General features: G+C 43.4%; 1 protein-coding gene across 5 annotated transcripts in view; it reads left to right on the forward strand.

Annotated features, from left to right (window-relative positions):
- Positions 1 to 24578, forward strand: part of TBC1D9B (TBC1 domain family member 9B) — a 194201-nt gene that overhangs the window by 37656 nt on the left and 131967 nt on the right. For all 5 annotated transcript variants that reach the window (XM_085617747.1, XM_085617748.1, XM_085617749.1 and 2 more), the window contains one exon: positions 20317 to 20545. In XM_085617747.1, the coding sequence (XP_085473873.1) occupies positions 20317 to 20545 (229 nt within the window). The remainder of the gene's footprint in view (positions 1 to 20316; positions 20546 to 24578) is intronic.

Consider the following 24578-nt stretch of genomic DNA (forward strand, 5'->3'; position numbering starts at 1 on the left):
CAAATGGAACTCAATCAACATGAAACGTCTCACTCCCTTCAACTCAGATATACTCATCTCTTCACCTCTAAATGTGACAAATTGCCAGTTAAATTAGTAGCTTTCAGCTCCACTAATAATCATGTGTTCATGCAAAGTACTGTGTTAAAGGAAGGCATATAACATTTGTTCTGCCAAAAAACTTTGGATGGCTTCAATTCCATTACTTTACCTTCCATAATCTGTGAATTTTAAAGTCGAGGGACCAGGCTCCTTGCAATTCTTGATCATCTCAAATTATACCAACTTATAAATGGGCCAGAATGATATGTTCGGTATATACCTGTGTTTGTATGTGATGTTTATATCCACTACCATTAGTTGTGAAATGCTTCATCAGTTATGAAACCAGCAGCATGGTTTCTTTTTAAATAACGTCGACACCATCAGAGGAATAGATGTAAGTACACATATTGGCCAAATTCTTGCACAGGTTGTGTGCTCATCTCGGAGAGGCAAATGCTAAGTTTCTCTACTTGTGTGCACTTGTAGTTTGCAATCACAGTAAGGATTCTCTTCCCGCCGGCCACCCTGTTTGCGTCACATCTAGAGTGTGCCACAGTGGGAATCCAATCTATAACATCTCAAGTTCGAACAAATGTGATTTGAGGGACCTATGTGTAATATCGTAGTCTGTTTCATTGGTGAAAATAAACATTTTCTATCGCAGCATAAAGACTACCACATAATTTATGTGTTTCGGTAGTGTTTTAAGTTCTGTTTATGTAAATGTGATGTCCGTGACGCTTCAGGGACTCCATTGGGCGTAGTATTGTCGAATCAGTAGAATGATTCATTTGAATGGGCCAATTCCACAAGAATAGTACCCCTGTGCACAGGTAAAATAGTTGGGGAAATGCAAGTGTTTGTGAATATTGAAAAAACGTGAATATGGATAATAAAGTATGGAAAACAAAATTCAATCCTCTGATATGATTGTTTACAACACAGACAATTGTGAGCATTTAATGTTTTAATTCTGAGTGTTGGTCAGAGTCCAATATATGGTTCTAGTTGTTTTATCCAAGTGTAAGTTGTTTTCCGTACTTCAGCTTACCCATTTTAGTTCAGCCTCTGCGTGTGAATGACTCGCAAAGTGATTTTCTAGAGATACATTTTGACTCCTCGTGTGTTTCGAAACGTGTTGTGTCTCAGGTTTACAAATCGCTTGAATTGTTGCCCAAGTAAAGCAGCCCACAAGAGCAGGTAATTCTATAGATCACATTCTTGGATGTAAAAGTTACCTTATTTTTCAATTGTATTATGGCATAGTTTTGTTGGAATTTGTTGGTAATTGTGAGAACGTGTGGTGAACCTTCACACTGCAGTGACCACACTTGCATAGGCCTTCAGTTTGATGAAAACTACATGCAGCAGTTTGGGACGGTTGTTTTCACTTGACTTGAATATTTGCACCTGGTGATATAAGGTAGGGCCTTTTTTAGGGCATATAAGAATTTCTTTAAATTTCATTTGTCCTTGGTTAGGACATGCCATTTATTAAAAAAAAAAAAAAGAATGTAGGTTACTGTTAACTGTCAAAGGTCACACAAAATAACTAGTCTCTCAGTTCCCATGTTTTGCCTCTGCTGTAATGCAGTAAGCAGTGCATTTGTGACCTATGTCTGGGCTTTCTTTTTCTGGCCCTTTTCTCCAAAGTGCTAGGATAGCCTTCCAATGGCATTGTTTTTATTGGGAACGTTTGGCTCTGCAAAGTAGTCTTATCTTCCTTTTGCAGTTCTGCGTAATCATTAAAACCTGACAGAACGGCAAGTTGCCCCTGAATCTCCGAAGGCAGGTGCTTTCAAATCTAAGGAGGGAATGGTTATCTGTTAGTTTTCAGTGAAGTATGGTGTAAAGTTTTCTATCCTCCATACTTTTATAGGTACTTGACCCAGAAGCTGATTTGAGATTTAGTGCAGAACATTGTCAACATTAGAAAGTTAATTTTCCCATTGATTTGCTTAGGGAAGTTTTTAGGGTTTCTTCTGTACTGTCACCCTAGAAACATGATTAATTAAAGGTTTCCTCAATCTAATCTCCTCTAATATGGAACATTAAGGTGAACCCTACCATATTGTTTTATACACAAATGAGCCCTCAAATTAAATTGAATGAAGCCCACTTAGCGTTTTCCTTCTCTATTTTTGTTGGCACGATAGGTACTCTCAAATAGCAAAATGTTTTTAGTGAACACTGAGCTTGCACCCTCAACAATTAACTCCGTGAGGACTGCTGTGGGGTTTGGACAAGTTACTGATGTGATAAAGATCATACTTAGAGCATTGTCATGGTTTATCAGTGTACAGAGTGTCGTTGACTAATGTAAGAAACGTCTATATTTAAAGATTTTTTATTTGCTCCAATTCGCTTTATAAACGTACAGTCAATTTTATGGATCTTGTGCCTGAAATAGGGTGAATGGACATGTTGGCCAATAGAAATGTCTACATACCTGGCCAAAGGTTCTAGTGCAGACTGATATTTTTCCACAGTTGGGTGTTCAGGCAGTTCTGATAAAGTCCTATACATTTTTGGTAAGGTGTACAGTGATGATACGTTGAGGGCTATTCAAAAGTCTAAACTCCTAACCAAGCAACACACCCTAAATGTCTCTTACAGTTAGAATTGCTATTAGTTCCTGTAGCAGTCTTGTAGGGTGTCCAGGGAATATCCTTTAATGTTGTTCGATTTCATTTTCCTGTAGGTTTCTGTTATTTACATTGCTCTACTGTTGTCTACTAGTTTCATGTTGTCATGATTATTGGCCAGATTTGTATTGCCTCCTACTGGAAAGAATTGGAAATGTAGATGTGGGGAGCTCTCAAAATATAGGTTGGTCTTCTATTGAGTACATCATTTAAGTTCTTCTTTGGTATTGCACCAAAACCAGAGTGGATCAGTGTTTCTAAATAGTCATAGGTAGCCCAGCTGTAGAGTTTTAGTAGTGGTTGATCCTTGCCAGTTGTTCATTCCCGGCCCAGGTCGTAGTTGTCTTCATGGAGAAGGTAGAAGTCGGTTTCCCTTGCTCTCCTAGTCTCCCTGTTCCTACTATATCTGCTCTCTCTCCCATCCTTTTTAGTGGTAGCCCAACCTACATCGATTTCACATGCTTGGAAAAAGAGAATGTAGAGTCACAGCACCCCCAGGTATCATAGACTTCCTCCTTGTAGAAGTCTTTTTTTTCAGGTTTTTTTATATGGAGTAACTCTAGACTTCTCTCTGACCTGAACGGCCCTCTACCGCTACCTCTAATCATTTCCTACTGGGCAGTAATTGTGTCTACTGCCATCCTCTGGTATCACGGTAGTTCTTTTACCAGAAATCATGCCTCAATTTATTTTAGTCACAAAAAGAGGTCCATACAACATGTTCTTCCACTCTAATTTGAAGCTAGTCTGCTCTACACAATTCAAGATGGTAAGACCCTGCCTAATTACTATAACAATGTATTTTACTAAAGTTATTCCAACCAAAAATATAACAATTATTTGACCAAGTATTAATGAATGAATTATAATTCATGCAAACTGACAGAATAAGCGTACAATTGCTTCGACTGTGCCCCCTCAATGCGCCTGCCACACCCTCACCCCTGGCTTGGGACTTCATCAGGACAGTTTAATGCGGAAAAGCAGCAAAACTCTGGATGCATCTCTGGCCTGTATTGCCAAATCGACTGAAGGTTAGTGATCTGCTGGGTCTAGCTTGGCCTTAAGCAGCACCCTCACTAGAAGTTGTGGGTTAGTTCATCCCTAACTTGGTCTCTTTTATAGGGTCAGTACCTTCCTATTTTTCTGAATAATTAACAAAGCAGCTGCCGATGCAGTGTGGAAGAAGTGAGGTGGTATAGAATTATCCCTGATGTTTGTTTGGGTCGACCTCCTTTTTCCCACTAAGTAGGCCGCTGCTTCGCCTACAGGAGCCGACCAGTACTTTTATGATTCCCTTTAAGGTAACAGCTGTTTATCGCAAATACTGCTCTGCTGGTGATGGTCTGAAAGGCTTGCATGAAGCCGAGGAAAAACACATACCCACACGCTTAAGTCTCCAGCAGGGTCTCCCTCCACCCCACTCACAGGAGCGATGGAAGTTCTGCTGTATGTATTTTACATATTTTTCTTCAGACAGTAAAAAGCAGTATGAAAGATTTTAAGGTCCGTATATTGATAACTTATTAGTTTGAGAGGAACGGGTTCATATTCCTTGTTCCTGTAAAAAAAAAATCTTTCCATCCTATCATGCAGATTACTTTCATATTCTCAAGTTTCAAATCAAAATGTGGTTGGTCAGTATTCTGCGTTTCGGTTGGATGTCAAGTTTCTTTTGCATTTTTAAGTTCTTTGATGAACATGGCCAGTTCTCCAGGGTCGCAGAATTCTTTTTGATTTTAATATTTGATTGATAATTGTGGTAGCTAGTCAAAAAGACTAAAACTCATGTCCCATCTGCCTGGAGCCAGAGTGAATACAAGTGTCTTTCTCTTGCCATTTGTTTTTGTCAGCCTGTGGAGGCCAATGTCTTCTGTTTTTTTTTGTAAAATTTGATTGCTGGCCACTGCAACTGTCAGTAACTCCTGCTGGAGGTGCAGTACCACGCAATAAATAGTCTTGAGATTTGCTCTTTTATGTTGTGTGTTGTGTGCGCTTTATTACAGTTGAGGCTCAGTAGGTATGAATCCAACAGGTCACGATTTTCAGTATTTTCCAGCACCATGAAGACCTGTATGTTGTCATTCAACTCTTACCCTAAATCTGTATTTTTCTGCAGATATGCCAACATTCTTATTACTAGGCCAGTGAGCTTTGTATTTTGGTTCTCTTTGTCCTCATGTATTGCCTTTGTCATTCTTTTGTGGATGCTGCCCATGTCTTTTGTAGTTCACTTGCTTTTCTGAGGCAGAGATACTATCACAGACACTTCAAAGTGTTTATGTTGTATGCACTAGATCAAGGATCTCCAAACATTTATGTAGTGAGAGCTACTTCTGATCAGTGAAAAGCATTGTGAGCTGCTGAAGGCTAAGCAACTCGTGCATTGTTACCCGTAATCCCCACACCCTACTTAAATGGCTTTAAGCCTAATGTCCATCTAGCCAGATGCTATGGTTTGACCAAAATACTTTGACTAGGGGCAGTGAGAGTGTGGGCTTTGGGGATGTATAAATATGTGTGCATTTGAATGGGATGTGTGTACGGGTGACTGAAAATCTTTTGTATGTACTTTTTGGCACAGGACATACCTTTCGCAATATGTGGAACAGTTACATGTAGAAGACAAATTGGAGAAATTTAAATTGCAGTAACATTTTCAGAATTTTTTTTCATAGTATGGAACATTTTTCTGCACTTTAAATTTCTCCAACTTAAAATAATGGCTGTGTTTTCACTTATAAATATGGCACTGTATTGATAAAATTAAACTGAACCGTTAACTTTGGGTGGATTCCATAAAACTCCTCATCTAAATTTCTCCCATTTCCAAGTGTCACATTTACAAACACCATTTCAGTTATACATATTACACAGTGTCTACTGGCCAATGAGAACAAGAGGTCCCCTGTTTGTAAATGCAACACTTTGAAATGTGAGAAAATTTAAATGAAGAGTTAATCATTCAGATAACTTTTTATTTTGATTTTCTCCCATTCAAAAGCAGTCCAACATCATTTTGTTTGGACTTTTTATCAAAAATTAAGTACTTCAGTTCTTTACCTCTGTGACCCAGTCTGGCCCATAAATCTGAGTGAGCACTACTCCTTATCAGGCTCTCCTGTCTGCAGCCTGATGTTAATATTGTAAAGTAAACACAGGCTTCCCTCAAAATTAAAAGAAAAATATGTCCCCGTGCTTATTTAAAAATGAACTCCAGGCTACGAGCTACTTTGAAGGTGTCTGGTAGCTCGCGATCGACTGGTTGAGGACACCTGCACTAGATTACCATACTATGGGGCACTGTAGTCTCTATAGGGGTTTGGTTGGGATCTTAGCTGCCTTCAGGGAGCTTCGGGTTTACTACAGTTAATATGCATCTAGTTAATGGAAATGACAGGGAAATTAGATATATCAAATTTCCATACGATAGGTCTTCCCCATGCCCTAGATTGTGGGTATTTCTGGGTGTAAGATAAGAATACGTAGTGGATTTGATCCCATGTGGGGGAAAAACATTTTCTGTTGTATAATCCCATCCAAGTCTGTAAGAGTTATTTCAGAATATCAAGTAGCGTTCTAATAAAATGTGTACATATAGCCTGTATCCATATTTACAGGGCCACTGGTGATCTGTTAGTAAGGGATTCCAGTGCAGGGATCAGCCGCTAAAAAGGGGCAGTGCCAGTTGCTGCTCCATCTGCTTTAAAGTTAAATGTAGAAAGAGTTTGTTCCATTGGAAGGGTACCCGCATTCAAGACCCCCCCCCCGTGCCCTGGAATTCAGGGGCCCACATCTTGTTAGATGCAGTCGAGACATTTTTTGTAGGGTAAGCGGCTGGGAGGGGGCGGGGAATTGCACTCTAAGCTTTGTGGGCACCCGCAGAGCAACAAATTTGCCAGGCTGCAATGAGGAGTAGGGATTTAGAAATACCATTCAAGCACAACTTTAAGGTACATCATCTGTGGAACTGTAACGGCTAACAAGATGTGGTCACTGATTCTGCTGGAGCCTAGCACATGCAAACCCTTACCACCGCCAGACCCCACTAGCTCCCTTCCCAGGTTAATTTTTTTGTCTAAACGGTAATATTGGGTCCTCTAATGACATCTTAGTATGAGGTCTGCTGGAGTCCATGCAGACACACCACTTTTGTAGTCCTCCTGCTCATGCTGCATCTCTTTGGCCCTTAGTTCCTCCTTTGGGGAAACTGACAGTAATGCCATCTGGGCTGCAAGGTCTGTGTGGCTCCCTGAGTCACTCCGTTCCTTGAGGCATCCTTCCTGGGGGTCTGTCAGCTCGACCTTGCTGTGATCTCCACGGTTCAGAGAACAGCTACTCTCCTTGGATGAGATTTTAATCATTTTTTTGCTCAAGGTCAAAGGCACAGGGCAGCATGTGTTCCTACTTTTGTTTTGTGCTTTAGGTGAGGTAGCCACAGAAGGGCCCTATGCCTTGTAAAGGTATCTCTGGGCTGATGCAGATCATATTCTTGTAGTTGCTAGGCTATGCCAAGCACTGCAGAGAAAAGCGAGAGGGGTTAGAAGGGAAAACTGGTTTTCCATGGTAACATGTCTTCCAGGCCTGGGTGTTTTCTAGGTGTCCCGAAGCCATAGGAGGCCTGTTTTGAATGACCTGGGTCGCTGCTGGATCCTCTGTACTTTTTCCCAGCTCTATTGCAGAAGACACAGGGTGGGGCTTCTAAAGAGAGACTAAAAGAGATCAGAGATGAAGACAAGTGAGAGGAGAGAACAAAAACACAGAATGGATGTGAAGAGAGGTAGAGAAAGGAAAGGAAGCGAACATGGCTGTTGTAAGCATTTTTGTACGGGCCGCTCTTGGTTCCCAGTCCAGCCCTTGTGTCTTCCCCAGCCCACCACCGAACAACACTTTAAAAGCAAGGACAGGTAAAAAGAATATTCAGGGTGTTGCGTTCAAAGAAGATAAAGACATCCTGCAGAGAATTCACCACATTTTGCAGACCCACATACTGTGTCTTCTATGGGCAGCAGTCACCATGTACTTATTCATTAGGACCGCCACACGCCGAACATATATTTATTTTTGTTCACTGTGCTATGCACACCTTAGGGAAGATTTGGTTACAGTGCAAATTGTACTGGAAAGGAGCCTTGATACGTACGTAGGGTGTGGGGGGAAAAGTTGACTACAGTTGTATTAGTAATCTGGTGCCACAAATCTTCAGGCATGCTAGTATTGCATGATGGATCGCAATCCACTTGTGCCCATGGGTAAGGGTACTTATTTAGGTGCAACCCATTTCTTGTAAAGGTTTGACTCCTCTGTCATATGTCAACCAAAACCATGTCCCACCTCCGGTTGACTCTCACATTGTTGAGTTCTTTGGGGGAAACCTAAGCATGGGTCAGGTTTCCAGACATACTAGGACTCTTGGTCCTACATGTAGCATGTTTGTGACCTTGGGCATCATAGACCTTGTTAGGCAACTGTACTGTACTGAGGAGGTGCGCTTGTGCTGCGAGCGCTTTGCTTCTCAACTGTGATCCTAATGTACCTGTCCATTAAACTGGCCCTGCTGTTGCCAGCATCCAGAGCGCCCACCTTGGTCTTCTAATAGGTGACTTTTTTGACGAACTCACTAGTACAGAGAGCCATGTACTAGACTTTTCGCTTTATCCTACTGGTATGACATGGTCTCTTCTTCACATCAAGGTGCGGAGAAGAGAGCAGAGCCCACCCCCACCATCCCCCACGCACACACTTAATGCATTTGCTGGCTGACCACAGCAGGGAGCACATTTTCAACTGTTTTGATAGGTCATATGCTACGATTGGACTTTCAACTTGCAGGCATTCGCTGATATTTTTCAGAGGCGGGGTGTATCCATGGGATGTGTTCATCTCTCAATGTTTAAGTGGAATTACAGGTTTATAGATTTTTTTTTTTACTAGTTTAATCAATGGAGATTCCTTGGCCACTGCCCAGCTTCTTTTTTTTTTTCCCACCTGAGGGCGATTAAGTGTGTGTGTGTGTGTGTGTGTGCATTCTTGCTTCTAACAATCTGCCCTGATCAAACCATTTCTTTATTTAACCCTGTTATGCTTCCACAAGTCTCTAGTAACTAGAGTAGTTGCAAAGATGGCACTGCCCATAACTCCTCTTGAAACTGTAATTTTCAATTGCTTTCAAATTGGTTCACTCGTGAGGGGGCAGGGCAGTAGAAGAAGCTAAAGTACTCCAAGGGCATGAATCATTCATTCCATTGCGACAGGAGAAACAAAAGATAAGAAAACAGAGGTCAGCCACCAACAGAAAACACAGGAATATTTGTAGAGTACATAAACCTAGATATATTGTCACAATATGAAAATAGTGTAACAAAGCATTGCTAGAGGTGACAAATGAAGTGTATAGGGATTTATAAAGAAGAGGCAGTAGGCTGTTTGTTTCACAGTACATTTGTTGTAAATTTAAAACCTAAAGTAATCCCGGTAATGATGAGTATCAATCATTTAAACAGTCCTTATTGCAAAACAATTGTTGACGTTTCAGCCCCAAAGGGATTTAGTTGACCAGGGCAATCATTGGCACAGAGGCATGAGGCAGTTAAAGGAAGCAACCAAAAGATGGTGAAATGCACATTAAAAAATGTCCGAAACTCGAGGTGAAGTGCTTGGAGGAACCTGGTCTGTGATGAATCAAACCACCAGCTTTGAGGTGTGCCATACAAGCTGAGCTAAAGGAGGAGCTGTCCTGAGGAGGAACAGGCCAGCATTCTAGCGAAAGGGTGAGGGGTCCATCCAAGCCGTCTTTCGACGAGGAGACCATGCGAGGAACCAGAGGGGCACTGCCGCAAAGCAAGGGAACTGGCAGAGAATAACAGAGTGCTGCTTAGTCAAATTGTGAAGGGGGTGTAAAGAAAGGTAAACGATTAGCACACTACGGAAGCCCTGGAGTCCAAAACCAAGGACCACAGTGCCAGTGTTTAGTAGGTAGAAGATTAACCCTTGATACCGCACATAAGACACAAATGGTAGTTATTTCAGGTGTATACCTTAGGTTTGCAGGTATTCTTCCTATATATACCTTTACATTTAATTCTAGTTAGCAGTAGGTGACATCCATTTAGTTCCTTCTCTTGGCCTAAAATACATGGATACATTCAGTCTAGCAGCAACACTTGCTTGATTCTCCCCCATGCGGAAGAACTCAACAAAAAGAAGATGGTATTCTACTCCACATAAGATGTCACTAGACCAGCAAGACTGTGCTCTCTCTACTTGACAAGTGCCTGTCTGATTCCTTTCTCTTTAATAGGCTCAAATAGGAAAGTGTGCATACATTGTGTCTTTAATGTTCATATGCAAGTTGTAATCCATAGTTATGAGCTTGCATCCAAATGAAACTCCTGCTCAAACTCAATTGGGAAGCAAACAGTCGGCCACTTTTTTTTGTTTCTAATATCCGCAGCCCTGGTTTCTTGCATTTGAGTCAGTTGTTGCGTCCCTCTCCTTAGGGCCAGACTTGTCATGATGGAGAGCATCCACCATAATCCAGTTTTAGTATCTTCATAAATTCTCCTCACACTTCAAAGTATGCCATAAATTAAGGACAACACTGAAATTAGACTGAAGTTCTAATTCTCGTGCATCCATCTTGTATTTTAGAATGTTTCACTAAGCACTGAATCTTATAATCCTTGACACCTTCCCTCATGTGCAGGTGTTGATGTACACAAACCTCTTTACAACCATATGCAGTGTGCTGTGGAGTAAAGGGCAGTCCAGTACAGTGGTTCTTCTCAGTCAGCCCTTTTACGTTATCAATATATGAATGGGCCAAAGCCAGTTCATTAGGAGCCAGGACTTCACAGTTCTGTCCAAGGTGCTTAGGTGTACCTCTGAAGTGGTTCTGAACCCACAAAGGAGTAGTGGATGCTTTCTGCTGTAACAGTTTTCATTTGCAATGAAGGAGCTATCACTCACAGAAATCAGAAACCATCCAAGGCAGTTGCACAGCAGTGTTCATGGTGTATCCTCAGAGCACTACTAGTCCTTGCCCATTTACAGTGGCATTAAGGGGCTTTATCAGAGCAGGTTGCACTCAGAAGAGCAGACTCTAACTCGGATGTCAGAGCTCTTCTGTTTGTGCCATCTCGACCCTGACTGAATCTCACCCAAAGGTAGGAAGGCAGATCAGATGTCCCACTTTCATGTTGGCAGCACCGAAGCAGGCAGATCCCGGTATGGAAGGTTTTGCACATAGCTGTGGGGACATTAGACTTCTGATTGGGTGATTTGGTCCGGATGCTGATCACGGGAGTACCTGCAGCGCTCTCAGAAGAAGTTGCTGCTTATAGAGAGATTCAGAGTCTGTAGCCTCAGGCAGATTCTATTTGTCATACCATCAACAGGATGGCACCCTTGTGGTCCAGCCCTGGAAATGTGGCACGAGTCTCTTCACAGGTCTAGGCTGCCTCTCAGAATCCTGGGGGAGCTGCTGACCGCATTGGAAGTATTGCCTGCTAGGTTTCAACAATGTTCTTCACATAGTGTACAAGTGAACTTTCTGCTGCAACTGAAGCCTGGCAGCACAAAATACGAACATTGGACCTTTTCAGAAATCTCCATGTGGCCTAGCAGCGTTTGCACATAGGCAGCTATATTTTCATTCTACACTTTATCCAGCTACTCAATTCGTCACAGAATTATCCTTTAATTTCTCCTTCTCCAGGATAAATCTGATGAGCTCAATTATAGGGTAACATAATAGTTTAAAGGTGGCCACCTAGTCGTCGCGCATATCCAACATCGAAGTCCTTGACTCCAGTCGTCGACGAAGGCCTTCGGGCCTATCTGGGCCTTGACTTTTGGCTCATGGAAAGGACTCCATTCAAGAAGTGTCCTCAATGTGGGTCGAAGTTCTCCCACACAGATCTGCATGAGGTGTGTAACCTCTGCCTCTCCCCGGAGCACGAGGCCAGAGACTGTCCAGCTTGCCTCTTTCTGCTTCAAAAAGACTATTCGAGATCGTCGAGCTTGACGAACAATGGCTTGCTCATCGACCTCCATCCTTGACGACATCTTCCATGAGGGTGTCGACATTCCAGAGCAAGCGCAGGCCTCCGAAGCACTCGTCAGCGTCTCCGAAGCCGATGACTCCGACATCGAGGACATCACTCCTGGGCAGTGGGTCGTAAGTCGATATCGTGACCCCGCCCCCCCCCTCCCCTCCCCCACCACCACCACCGAAAAAGGCTGCGGTCACACTCACCTTCGGGCTCAGGTGCACACCGAGAAAGCGCTTTTCACGCCCCACCATCGGGCCCGGCAAAGAGGCCAACAACTAAGCCTTCTGGCCGCTCGAGTCAGCCCACCGTCGGTGCCGAACCCCAAATGACACCGAAAAAGAAACCGTCGTCGTCCTCCTCGGTGCTGACTACTGCCTCCACATCCACGCACTCAGCACCAAAATCGACTACCACCAACCCCTCAACTCTGAAGAAAACATCGGAACCGAGCAAAAAGCCGCTCCCGAAAGGGTCACACACACCACCTTTTAGAACCGAAAAAGCAGCCGGAACCAAAAAAACAACCGTCCCGCACGCTCCTACAGAGACTTTAAAACCTCACGGTTCCAAGCCTAAACAGCACAAACCTGCCTCAGAGTCGGTTCCGCGCAAGTCTTCGGCACCGAAAGAACAGCGTCCAACAGAAGAGCTTTTTAAGCCGGACCACACCCAAAAGACTCTTCTAAGAGATCCAAAGCCTGGTCAACTCACTCTTAGCTCCAAGAAACGATTACTGGACACGCCTATACCGGCTCCACCACCTAAAAGGAGAGAAATTGCAACATCCCCCCCCCCACCTCAGGATCCCTTCTCCACCTCCTCCACCACATCACTCCCCTACACCATCTCCTCCACCAGTGGATGATGATGATACTTCTGATCACACTGGGGATGATGCAGACGATGAGCTACTAGGGGATCCTAGCTTACCTTCTACCCCAGACCCCTGGGATGATTATAACTCGCCAGATGTCCCTAACGTGCCATAGGATGACATCTATCCCTCTAGACCTTCCCCTCCAGAGGATACCATGGGTTTCAACCAGCTAGTCCACAGAGCTGCACAATACCACGGGGTCGACTTACACACAGATCCCGTGGAAGGTGATTTCTTATTAGATACTTTTGATATCTCACAAAAGTCCACCTCCATTTTACCCATGTTGAAAGGGGTAATTAAACACGCACTAGAGGTGTTTAAAGATCCTGTTAGGGCTAGAGTTATTAACCCCAGGATTGATAAGAAATATAAAGCTGCCCCAGCAGACCCAGCGTACATCAAGGGCCACATACCATTAGACTCGTTGGTAGTATCCAATGCCAGAAAGAGGGCTAATTCTCAAACCTCAGGCGATGCTCCACACCCGACAAAGAGGTACGATAGGGCTCATTATGACGAGCTAGAGACCCTACTACAGCATCTTCCAGAAAAATATAAAACTAAGGCTAATGACCTAATACAGGAGGGTAAGCTTATCACCAATACCTCCATCCGCTGTACTCTAGACGTAGCAGACACTGCCTCACGAGCTATTAACACAAGTGTCCTGCTGCGTAGACATGCTTGGCTACGCATTTCAGGTTGCAAACCTGAAGTCCAGACTACCATTCTTAATCAGCCATTTGACCAGCAACGCTTGTTCGGACCTGCTGCAGACTCCTCTCTAGAAAAGATGAAGAAAGACACGGACACTGCAAAATCAATGGGAGCCTTGCAATCGCAAGCTCCCAGACGTTCCTTTCGTCGCTCCTCTTAAAGGGGCACCTCCAGAGGCTGCTCCTCAGACAACCCATCTACATCTTACAAAACTCCCACCCAAACTAAATTCACCAGAGGTTACCAAAGAGGAGGCTACAGAGGCAATAATAACGGCAGAGGCAAGACCAACAATACTCACTCTGCCTCCACCCCTACCCAATGACTTCCCTCCGCTCCCCCCAGACCATTCCACTCCGGTCGGGGGAAGATTGCTACAGTTCATTTCTGTCTGGAACATCATCACCACAGACAGGTGGGTGAGACAAATAGTTCAGTCAGGTTAATGTCTAGAACTCACATCTACCCCCCCAAACATACCACCCAGACAGCGCCCAATGTCCCCAGAACACTTATCGCTGATAAAGCAGGAGGTAATCTCCCTCGTACAAAAACATGCAATGGAACCAGTTCCCCAGCATCAGCAAAACACAGGTGTTTACTCCCTGTACTTTCTCATTCCAAAGAAGGACGGTTCCCTGAGACCTATACTAGACCTCAGACCCCATAACCTGTACATACACTCAGACCATTTTCACATGGTCACACTTCAACAGGTCCTTCCTCTTCTCTCAGAAGGCGACTTCCTTGCCACTTTAGATCTCAAGGATGCCTACTTTCATATTACTATTCACACCTCTCACAGGAAATATGTCAGGTTTGTAGTGGACGGTCAACACTACCAATTCAAGGTACTCCCTTTCGGAGTCACCACAGCACCCAGAGTATTCACCAAGTGTCTGGCAGTAGTCGCAGCTCATCTAAGAAGACAGCACATTCAAGTCTTTCCGTACTTGGACGATTGGCTCATAAAAGCCAACTCGTACAATCAGTGTGTACATCACACTCACACCACAATCCAGCTACTCCACGACTTGGGGTTCACAGTAAACCACGCAAAGTCTCGCCTACAACCGTTCCACATACAACAATACCTAGGTGCCACAATAGACACCTCAAAAGCACTTGCATATCCAGTCCAGCCAGGATAGCAAGTATACAAACCCTCATAACCAGATTTCAGCCGCCACACTCTCTTCCAGCTCGAGTGTTCATGCAACTCATAGGGATGATGGCCTCTTGTATATTTATAGTACCTCACGCAAGACTCCAGATGTGCCCTCTGCAGGAATGCTTAGAATGTCAGTGGAACCAGGCTCAGGGTCAGCTGACAGATTTGGTGGACGGTCGCACTCATCGCTCTCTGCAATGGTGGAACACCAAGAACCTTTCCAAAGGGCGACCGTTCATCGACCCAGTTCCACAGATCGTGCTAACAGCGGACGCATCGCTCTCCGGCTGGGGAGCTCATCTATTGCATCACACCATGCAGGGCAGGTGGACTCCTCGCCAAAAGATACTCCATATCAATCACCTGGAATTACTAGCCATATTCCTGGCCTTAAAAGTCATTCTAAAAACACATATCAGGCAAGGCTGTCCTAGTCCGCACCGACAACATAACAGCCATGTACTACAGAAGCAAGGCGGGACACACTACCTACAGCTTTCGCAACTAGCACAAAGCATATGGAGATGGGCTATTCCTCAGAACATTTTTCTCCTAGCCCAACATGTCCCGGGTGTCCAGAACAATATAGCCGATCTGTTAAGTCGTCAAACGCAACAGATTGACGAGTGGGAACTTCATCCACAAGTTCTTCAACCGTTTTTACACATGTGGGGGCAACCAGAGATAGATCTCTTCGCCCCACACAAACACCAAATGCCCAAACTTCGCCGCCAGATATCCACACCCATTGTCCAAAGGCAATGCGATGTGGATGAATTGGTCATGCAGATTTGCATACGCTTTTATACCTCTCCCACTCATTCCACTGGTCGTGCGCAAACTGCAGCAACATTCACTGACTCTTATCCTAGTTGCTCCAACATGGGCCAGACAACCGTGGTACACCACATTACTGGAACTATCTGTAGTCCCGCACCAAAAACTACACCTCTCCCCACGTCTCCTAACCCAGAACCGTGGAGAGATCAGACACCCCAACCCAGTACAGCTCAACCTAGCGATCTGGCTTCTGAGGTCCTATAATTTGGTTACCTTAACCTTCCCCCTGACTGTATGAATGTTATCGGAGAAGCTAGACGCCCCACCACTAGAGCCTGCTATGCAGCCAAGTGGAAACGATTTGTGATATATTGTCGCAACAACAACATCAATCCTTTAGATGTGTCTATTCCACACGTCATAGGTTATCTACTGCATCTGCACAGGTGTAACTTAGCATACACATCTATTAGATTACACCTCGCTGCTATAGCAGCCTATTTACAAAATAGACAGCACCTGTCCCTTTTCAGAGTACCTGCCATCAAAGCGTTTATGGAAGGCCTCAAAAGAATAATTCCTCCCAGGGTTCCACCATCACCTATGTGGAATTTGAACATTGTTCTCACAAGATGAATGGGCCCTCCATTCGAACCTCTGCACAAATGCGAGCTACAATTTCTAACATGGAAAGTCGCTTTCCTAGTGGCTATTACTTCCCTTAGAGTGAGTGAGCTACAAGCACTCACTATCCAAGAACCATTTTTACAACTACATCATAACAAAGTGGTTCTCAGAACTAATCCAAAATTCCTTCCTAAAGTCATTTCTGCCTTACATCTCAACCAGTCTGTGGAACTCCCAGTGTTTTTCTCGCAACCACAATCGCAGAAAGAGCTCTACACACTCTCGATGTTAAAAGAGCACTGCTTTATTATATTGAAAGAACAAAAGATTTTCGCTAGACCAAACAACTTTTCGTGTCATTCTCACCACCACATAAAGGCAACCTAATGTAAATTATCTGTTCCTCCTAAAGCCCACTCTACACGGAAGATAGGGGCTTCAATGGCATTTTTTAGGGAACATTCCCCTAGATGACAGCTACATGGTCTACACCGCACACATTCACAAAGCACTATTGTGTAGATGTGCGATCTAAACAGCAAGGCTGTACTCAAAACACTATTTCAAACTACTGCAACAGATACTGGTGGTCGCCGCTAGGGATGGGTACTGCTATACAATCTATGCATAGTGTGTGATCTGCAGCTCCTATGCCTCGAACGGAAAATGCTACTTTCCAGTATGCATCTGTTCTTGGCATGTAGAGCTGCAAATCCACACACGCCCACCTACCTCCCCGGCTACCTTTATCTTTTCCATTATTATCTTATTTAGATACAGCATACATGGGCATCTTATCTGTTTCTCACAAAACGCCATTATTTCCCTGCTGGCGAAAAACAATCTGAAGATGGAGCCTATGCCCATGTGCACTATCATCCAAAGGAGGAGTCACCCATCTTGTGACTTCCAAAGACTTTTCCTAGACAAAAACAAGTGCAAACATCCAGGCCCAACACCAGATGGCGATCTATGCATAGTGTATGGATCTGCAGCTCTACATGCCAAGAACAGATGCCTAATGGTAAGTAGCATTTTCCTATACTCTCAGATCACTTGCAGGATCGCAGTCACTTTAGTTGAGAATAACCACCTTTAAACGTTCTTGCCTCGTACAAGAAATGTTCTGTGGCTCTGATCTAAAATAGCTGCTAGCGATAGTCTTGTTTTATCAGAGCTTCTTGCTCTACCCACAGTGGCCAGCTTTTGTCACAGAAGACAACACACCTTTTATGTCTCGCAGAGTTCTACAAGACTTTAGACTCTGGAGCCCACAGTAGATTAAGCAAGCATGGCTCCTACAGTCTATCGCCATTAACATACGTCATCTTGGGTGCCGGGCAAGGAAGAAGAGGAGCAGGCTGTGCTCTCAACACATCTGCTCCCAAGGCAACCTCGAACCTGCCAGGCTTCAAAGCCTGGGTCACTCTGCCACTTGCCCATCCGTTCCTCCCTTGCACCAGTAGGCCAGTAAGTGCCTCTGATGAACCTGCTGTAAGTAAAGCACCTTTTTTTCAACTGCATGGTTGCTAACTGCATCTCGTCTAACTATGGTGACAAGTGAATGCACTGAAGCCTAGCTTTCCTTATAACAGAGCATTAGAACGTTTGCCAAACAGACTGTATCTCCCGATAAAGAATGTCCTCATGCTCAAAATGCATAGATGCCTAATTTATAGAAAGCTTTTCATAGTGAAGAAGCTCGACCTGAACATTTTAAAGTGTAAGGTTGAATTTACTTCAAATAAGAAAAATAAATGGACTAGAATCCATAAATGAGTCACAATGATGCAATGAATATGGTGATTTTTGAAGGGGATAGTAGCAAGAGAACATTGCAAGTACTAAGCCGCTTGGCATGGGGAGACACTTTCCATCTCCGCCTGGTCCCTCTTCTGTATTCTGTATTGGCAAATAACGCCATCCCTCCCTAAAGTTTTTATGTCAGTACTTATGAGTGTAAATTCTTTGTATACGTATTGGAATTCTTTAATCATACTCAATTACAGGATAACTCTAGTTTCCTTCAGAGAAACTGTTATCCATTTGATCAATGTTATCCGTGTCTCAGATTTGTAAGAATAGCTGTGTGAATGAATGGATAAGACTTTTTAAAGCATACAAATATCCCAGATGGAGTCATAGCCTTGGTATCAAATGCATGTTGCTTGACCGATAAAACGGACCTAGAATTTGGAATGCGTAGCTAAGAGTAGCCCGAATGCGTTCACTGTCATTACACAGGTCTTGCACAACTGTTTAGATCCTATCACAGCAAAATAAAGAAAGCGCAGGCCAAATTCTATGAGGAAAAAATTACTCAGGCCTCAAACTCCCCGAAGGAACTATTTGGAGTGGTCAAAACCCTGTCCACCCCACATGAAAGTAACATCCTTCCCCATGCCACAAAAGAAAGATGCAACGAAATAGCTTCCTTCTTTCACAAAAAAGATACCGATATTTATGGCCAATTCCAGAGCAAATCCGAACCTGCTCATGAGGAGGAAATCCAGGGCAGAGAATCACCACCACCTCCAATTTTAGGACAATTCCCTAAGCTTAACGAAGAGACAATCCTTAACCTAATAAAGGCAACCAAATCAGGATCTCCATTAGATCCTGCACCTCCACATATCTTATCCAAAGTGACAGATCTTATACTACCTTCACTAATGGGGCTTCTTAATCACTCACTAGATGTGGGCTTGGTTCCTAATCATTGGAAGCATGCAGTAATTAGACCCTTACTGAAAAAAGCCCAGCTAGATCCAGCAATACTTGCTAACCTGCGACCTATCTAATTAATTCCTTTTCTAGGAAAACTACTAGAGAAACCGGTCAATTGGACATTAGCAAACTTTCTGGAAAACAATAACATTCTTCACCCCACCTAGATGGGCTTCCGTGCCCACCATAGCACGAAGCAGCACTTCTTGTGGTCATAGAGGAGCTCAAAGTTCTAATAGATGAAGGTGGCTCAGCGGCAATCTTACCATTGGATGTAAGCGCTGCATTTGACACCGTGGATCATGCTATTTTAAAAGACATACTTCAGGAAGTCGTAATTCAGGATAAAGCTTTAGATTGGCTCACTTCGTATCTGGAAAAACAGATGTTATCAAGTCATGGACAAAGACTGCCTCCCTATAGCTTACCAACCATTTGTGGTGTCCCACAGGGATTGTCACTCATCCACAAGCTGTTTAATATAGATGTGCGCCAGCTTGCCACTTGAGTGCAGGAATTTGACTTATCCGCAGTCTCGTATGCGGATGACATCCAGTTGGTTGTCTCTCTGACAAAAGGTCCTAATCTAGGAAATTACCAATTGGCACCCTGCTTAGATAAATTGTGCCTCTGGATGTCGAATTGCAGCCTAAAGCTAAATGGTGATAAGACCGAACTAATGAAACTAGGAAACCAGGCCATACATAGACCCCTGAGTAGCTGGCCAGGTGTCCTCCCCCCTCCCCGATCCCAAACCTGCAATAAAAAATTTGGGAGTCTGATTGGATAGATCCCTAGCAAAGGACCACCAAGCAAATAAATTGTCTGTCATCTGCTTCTCGATACTCCGTATGATCAGGGAGATACTGATCTTGATCCTAGACTATCTAAGGAAAACCGTCATTCAATCCCTCAGTCTCCCATCTGGACTACGGCAACTCTCTATGTGGGTGTGCCCAAATTTTTTAATAAAGCGACTTCAGACCGTGCAAAATGCGGCAGCAAGGCTCCTTCTGAGGGTTCCTAGTTATGTTTCCGCAAGAGAATCCCTCAAACAGCTGCATTTGCTTCCAATTGAGGCATGGATTAAGTTTAAATCCCTTTGTATTGCTCACAGGGCCATAAATAACAAGGGTCCAGTAATGCTCAGAGTTGGTAACTACTTATGCTCCACCTAGATTCCTGAGATCCTCGCATCTACATCTCCTCAGTGCAAGCAGGGTAAAAAGGATGAGATAGGGAGGAAGATCATTTGCACACTTGGTACCAAAGCAGCCTCGGAGCACTGCAAAATGAGCTTTCCTTTAGGAAGAATCTCAAAACCTGTCTGTTTCCCCTTTAATGCATATGGGGCCTCAATTCTCACTACAGCACTCACCAGCGCGGGGAAACCCTCGGGAAGCCATGCACTTTACAAAACATAAACACATAAACATAATTTCAGAAATATGACCAACATAATAAACATCTACTTTAAGCTCACAGTATTTGTGGCGGAACTCAGTGCTGACAGAGTCACTAACAGGAGCCTACTGAATAGAAAGCACCTGCACAGTTTTATAGAGTTAACATAACTAGGTTGTAAGCCTTTTCTGAAAGCCTGGTTTCAAACAGAGTTACAGGGAGGAGCTCACATTGATTAGCCTTTGACTCGCCTACTCCTCTTCACAGGGTATCATCGCAGAGGAGAACAAGAACATTCAACCCAAGGATGAAGAGGACCCAGGAAAGTTCCGCGAGGCTGAGGTGAAGATGCGCAAACTCTTTGGTATGCCAGAGGTCGAGAAGCTGGTCAACTATTACTCCTGCAGCTACTGGAAGGGGCGGGTTCCCCGACAGGGCTGGCTTTACCTGACAGTCAACCATCTCTGCTTCTACTCCTTCCTGCTCGGAAAAGAAGGTGAGACAACCACCACTTTAACACCTTCGTGCATCACGCTCCAAATTCTCAGTGGTGGTGACTGGTTCAACCTTTGTGTATTATAGTGCACACGTGAGTCGACAACTGTCTATTACATTCAGTGATAATAGAAGTGGATTCTTTTAACAGAATGAAGTGCAGCAAATGGTAAAAACTCCAACATGCATTCCAAGAGATTATTTATTTTGAAGTAACACTCTTTTCAGCATCTGTTATCGATTACGTAACACATTTCTCTTGCTGTTTAAATAATGGTTACTATTACCAGGCAGTATTCCTTTCATTGACGAATGAGTGAGTTGGCACCTGTGGGACCCTAGCTTAAGATTTGCAGGTTAATCACACATTGCTGCAGAATGCATGCAAGCCATTGACCTGTTTTAATGTAGAGTGTTATGTTATCTCTTCATCTTGCTGCTCAGCGTGTGGTGTGATCTGCTGAGAATGTTGATGGATAATCAGTTGGAACGTGTGTGGTGAGTTGGTGGATGAGCGTTTGAGCAGCAGAGCAAGTTCCAGTGGGGCTTCTGTACTACCTATCTTATTCTGAATAAACTATCTACACAATCAAGCCGGAGATGGAAATCCTTATAAAGAGCATCTCAACTTGTAAAAGTGGCGACGAGGATGGGATGGTGGAAAGATTCAATCGTGTTTTGAAAGAATGCATACAGTTAGCTGAAACTGAGGGTGTAGATTGCAGGTCCACTATTAAGAGTTTGTTGTGGAGTTACCGTAATACACCACATTCAGCTACTCGAGAAACTCCTTTCAGTCTTCTCGAGGGGAGAATGGCGTGTAGTAAAATCACACCAGCATCGATGCGTAGGGATTCTTCAAAGTTGGTTCCTAGAGAGATTTTGGAGCAAAGGGTGAGCGATTATCAGAGCAAGTATGCATTGAGACACAATGACAAAATTAAAAGACATACACTAATATTCAATGTTGGTGACTGGGTAAGGACTTCGCAAGAGGGTTTTTCCAGAGGCGGGATGTCAAGATGGTCCAAACCAAAGGAAGTGTTAAAAGTTAGTGGTAATTGTGTGAAATTGAATGATGGACGTTGGTGGAACTTAAGAAAAGTGACTTTGTGCAATGATCTCGGACGCAAATTATGGGTAAACGAGGGCTGCTGTTCTAATGTTCCTAAAACTGATAATTCTAGTCCTGTTGCTAGTAAGGGAAATGTTGCGGAAGATTCATTAATTGCACGGAAACCTGGAACTAGAAGATTATCTGGACGCATCATCTGTAAGCCTAGTTGGCAAGAAGATTATTATTGTACATAACAAATTCATGTTGTTTTTCTGCAGTGTACAAGCTGTTGCTTTCTAGTTGTTGAGTTAGCTGCTGATGGATATGAACAATGTTTTGTTTAAATGCATTCTATTGACCTTTATTCTCTCAAGCTTTAATTTTTGTTTTTATTGTTTAAAGAAGGGGGATGTGTTGTATGTTATCTCTTAATCTTGCTGCTCAGCGCGTGGTGTGATGTGCTGAGAATGTTGATGGATAATAAGTTGGAACGTGTGTGGTGAGTTGGTGGATGAGCGTTTGAGCAGCAGAGCAAGTTCCAGTGGGGCTTCTGTACTACCTATCTTATTCTGAATAAACTATCTACACAATCAAGCCGGAGTTGGAATTCCTTATAAAGAGCATCTCAACTTGTAAAAGAGACTACTCCCAGCACAGCAGTATTGGCCATCTTCTGCACATAAACTTGTACTATGGCTGCAATTTGTGTCTCTTTTTTTAAGAGGGATTTTGAAGCAGTCATTTTTCAAGATGGCCACCATGTACAGTACCACACTTGCCTAGGTTGTTGTTTTCTGATTGGCCTATATCTACAGTTTGATGTTTAGGAAGCACAGTTGCTTTGAAGATCATTGAATGGCCTCCCACCTTCTGTAGAAACACTGATTGAGCTGATGTCTACAGGAAGCACCAGCCAAATGATTTATGGGACCTGGAACAGCATGTTTGTGTGTTTACATGCTTGGTCGGGTATTTGACATGCTCACAGGCTAGGAAGCAAAAAATATGAGCCAAATTTGCTTTAAAACGAAAGACTCACTAATAAATCCAGTATAGTGAAGGTAATCCAAAGCAGACTTTATTAGATTCAACCACCAACACAGACAGGTCTGCTCTTCAGCACTTCCTCGGTCAGAATGCCAGTCTCAACCTAGAACTCATGAGACTCGCATTCTGATGCTACGACAACTACAAGTACTATTGGATCTTCAAGGAAACATGCAAGTAAATTACAACACATCCCCTTTACAAACAAAATAAAGAAGCTTACAGTACAACTAAAGAATAAATATATACAACTTGAATGAGAAAGTACATTATTACTAGAATCTACATAAACAACCAAGAACATAAGATAAATTAAACTATAGAGTACTAATATAAAACATAATCTTTGAACTTCGAAGGTACATGCTTCAGTCTAGTTGAATTTTCATAACTCCCATTCTTATCCACAGAAACACAACTGCGGGCATTGGCTGTACCAGGATCTGCACCAACAAATTTGACCAACCTAGACATACTCCAAGTACAGCCATTGTCCAAAGTTACAACATTTTCTTTAATTGCAATGATGACAAAAGGGCCAAGAAGATCAGACAACCCTTATGACAATGTTTGACTTTCTTCACCCAAACCCGATCACCAAGACTCCACTTCCTTTTCTTCACAGACCTCTTGTCATCCTAACGCAATTTGTACCTCCGCTGATACTCAGCGAGCCTACTTCTCTTCACATCCTCACTCACACCCTTGCTTTTCCACTCAGGAAGCCAAACTGGATTTAATTTCGCAACTGCTAACCTCCCCCTTAAGGCTTCAAACGGAGATTTTTGGGAAATTGCATTGGGAACTGTACGATGTGCCCACCAAGTTTTTCGTAACACATTACTAAAGGAAACTCCAGAATCAAGTGCCCTTTGAGCACAACTCTTGACAACTCTATTCATTCTCTCCGTGAGACCATTAGCTTGTGGAGAATATGATGCAGTCTTCTGATGAATTATGCCTAGACCTTCAAGAAAATCATGCATCTCATGAGAGATGAACTGTACCCCGTTGTCAGTGACTAAATATCTAGGAACACCTTCAGAAATAAAAACATCTTTAAGGAATTCAATCACGGACTTCGAATTAACTGTACTCATGCACTTGGAAACTACCCACTTTGAGGTGTAATCCACTAAGAGAACAACGAACCTTTCTTGGGGAGGCATTAACTCAAAGGGACCCATGATGTCTAACCCCAACTTGGTCCAAACTGCATCCGGCACATCTACAGGCGAGAGGGGAACTTGACTGGTCATATGAGACTTGTCATTGATGGCACATAAATGACAGTCTTTGACAACAGCCTCTACCATTCGATCCATTCCTGGCCACCAGTACCTCTCTGACCCGTGCTTTTGTGAAACTTCTTCCGAGATGTCCCTCATGGGCTAAATTCATTACCTTATCTCTAAGAATGTCAGGCGGAACCATTCTATCACCCCTCATCAATTTACCTTCACAAAAAGTTAAGTCATCCCTTACACTCCAAAATGACTTCACAGCTGCATCAAGATCCTTGTAGCTTGGCCAACCTTTGGTTATAATGTCTTTTAGAAAGATAAATAGTTTTATCTTTAGCAGCACAAGATAACCACTCCTCCTCTAACAACGAATCCTCCATCACCCAATTCACACACTCTAACTCGTCACTCAGATTTTCAGCAACTGCTGGCAACCTAGACAAACAATCAGCTGTCTTATTATTCAAACCTGAAATATAGTGCACACGAAAATTAAATTCCTGTAGCCCTTCACTCCACCTCTTAAGCCTCGTCGTCAAGTGATCACTGTGATGGCTTGAGAAAATTTGAACAAGAGGGCGATGATCAGACTTCACCACAAATGGAATCCCCCCATAAAGAGAATTTGAAGTGTTGTATTGCCCAATACACACTCAACGCCTCTCTCTCAATGCAAGAATAGTTGA

Source organism: Triturus cristatus, chromosome 7, assembly GCF_964204655.1.
Source record: "Triturus cristatus chromosome 7, aTriCri1.1, whole genome shotgun sequence".
NCBI classification, from domain to species: domain Eukaryota; kingdom Metazoa; phylum Chordata; class Amphibia; order Caudata; family Salamandridae; genus Triturus; species Triturus cristatus.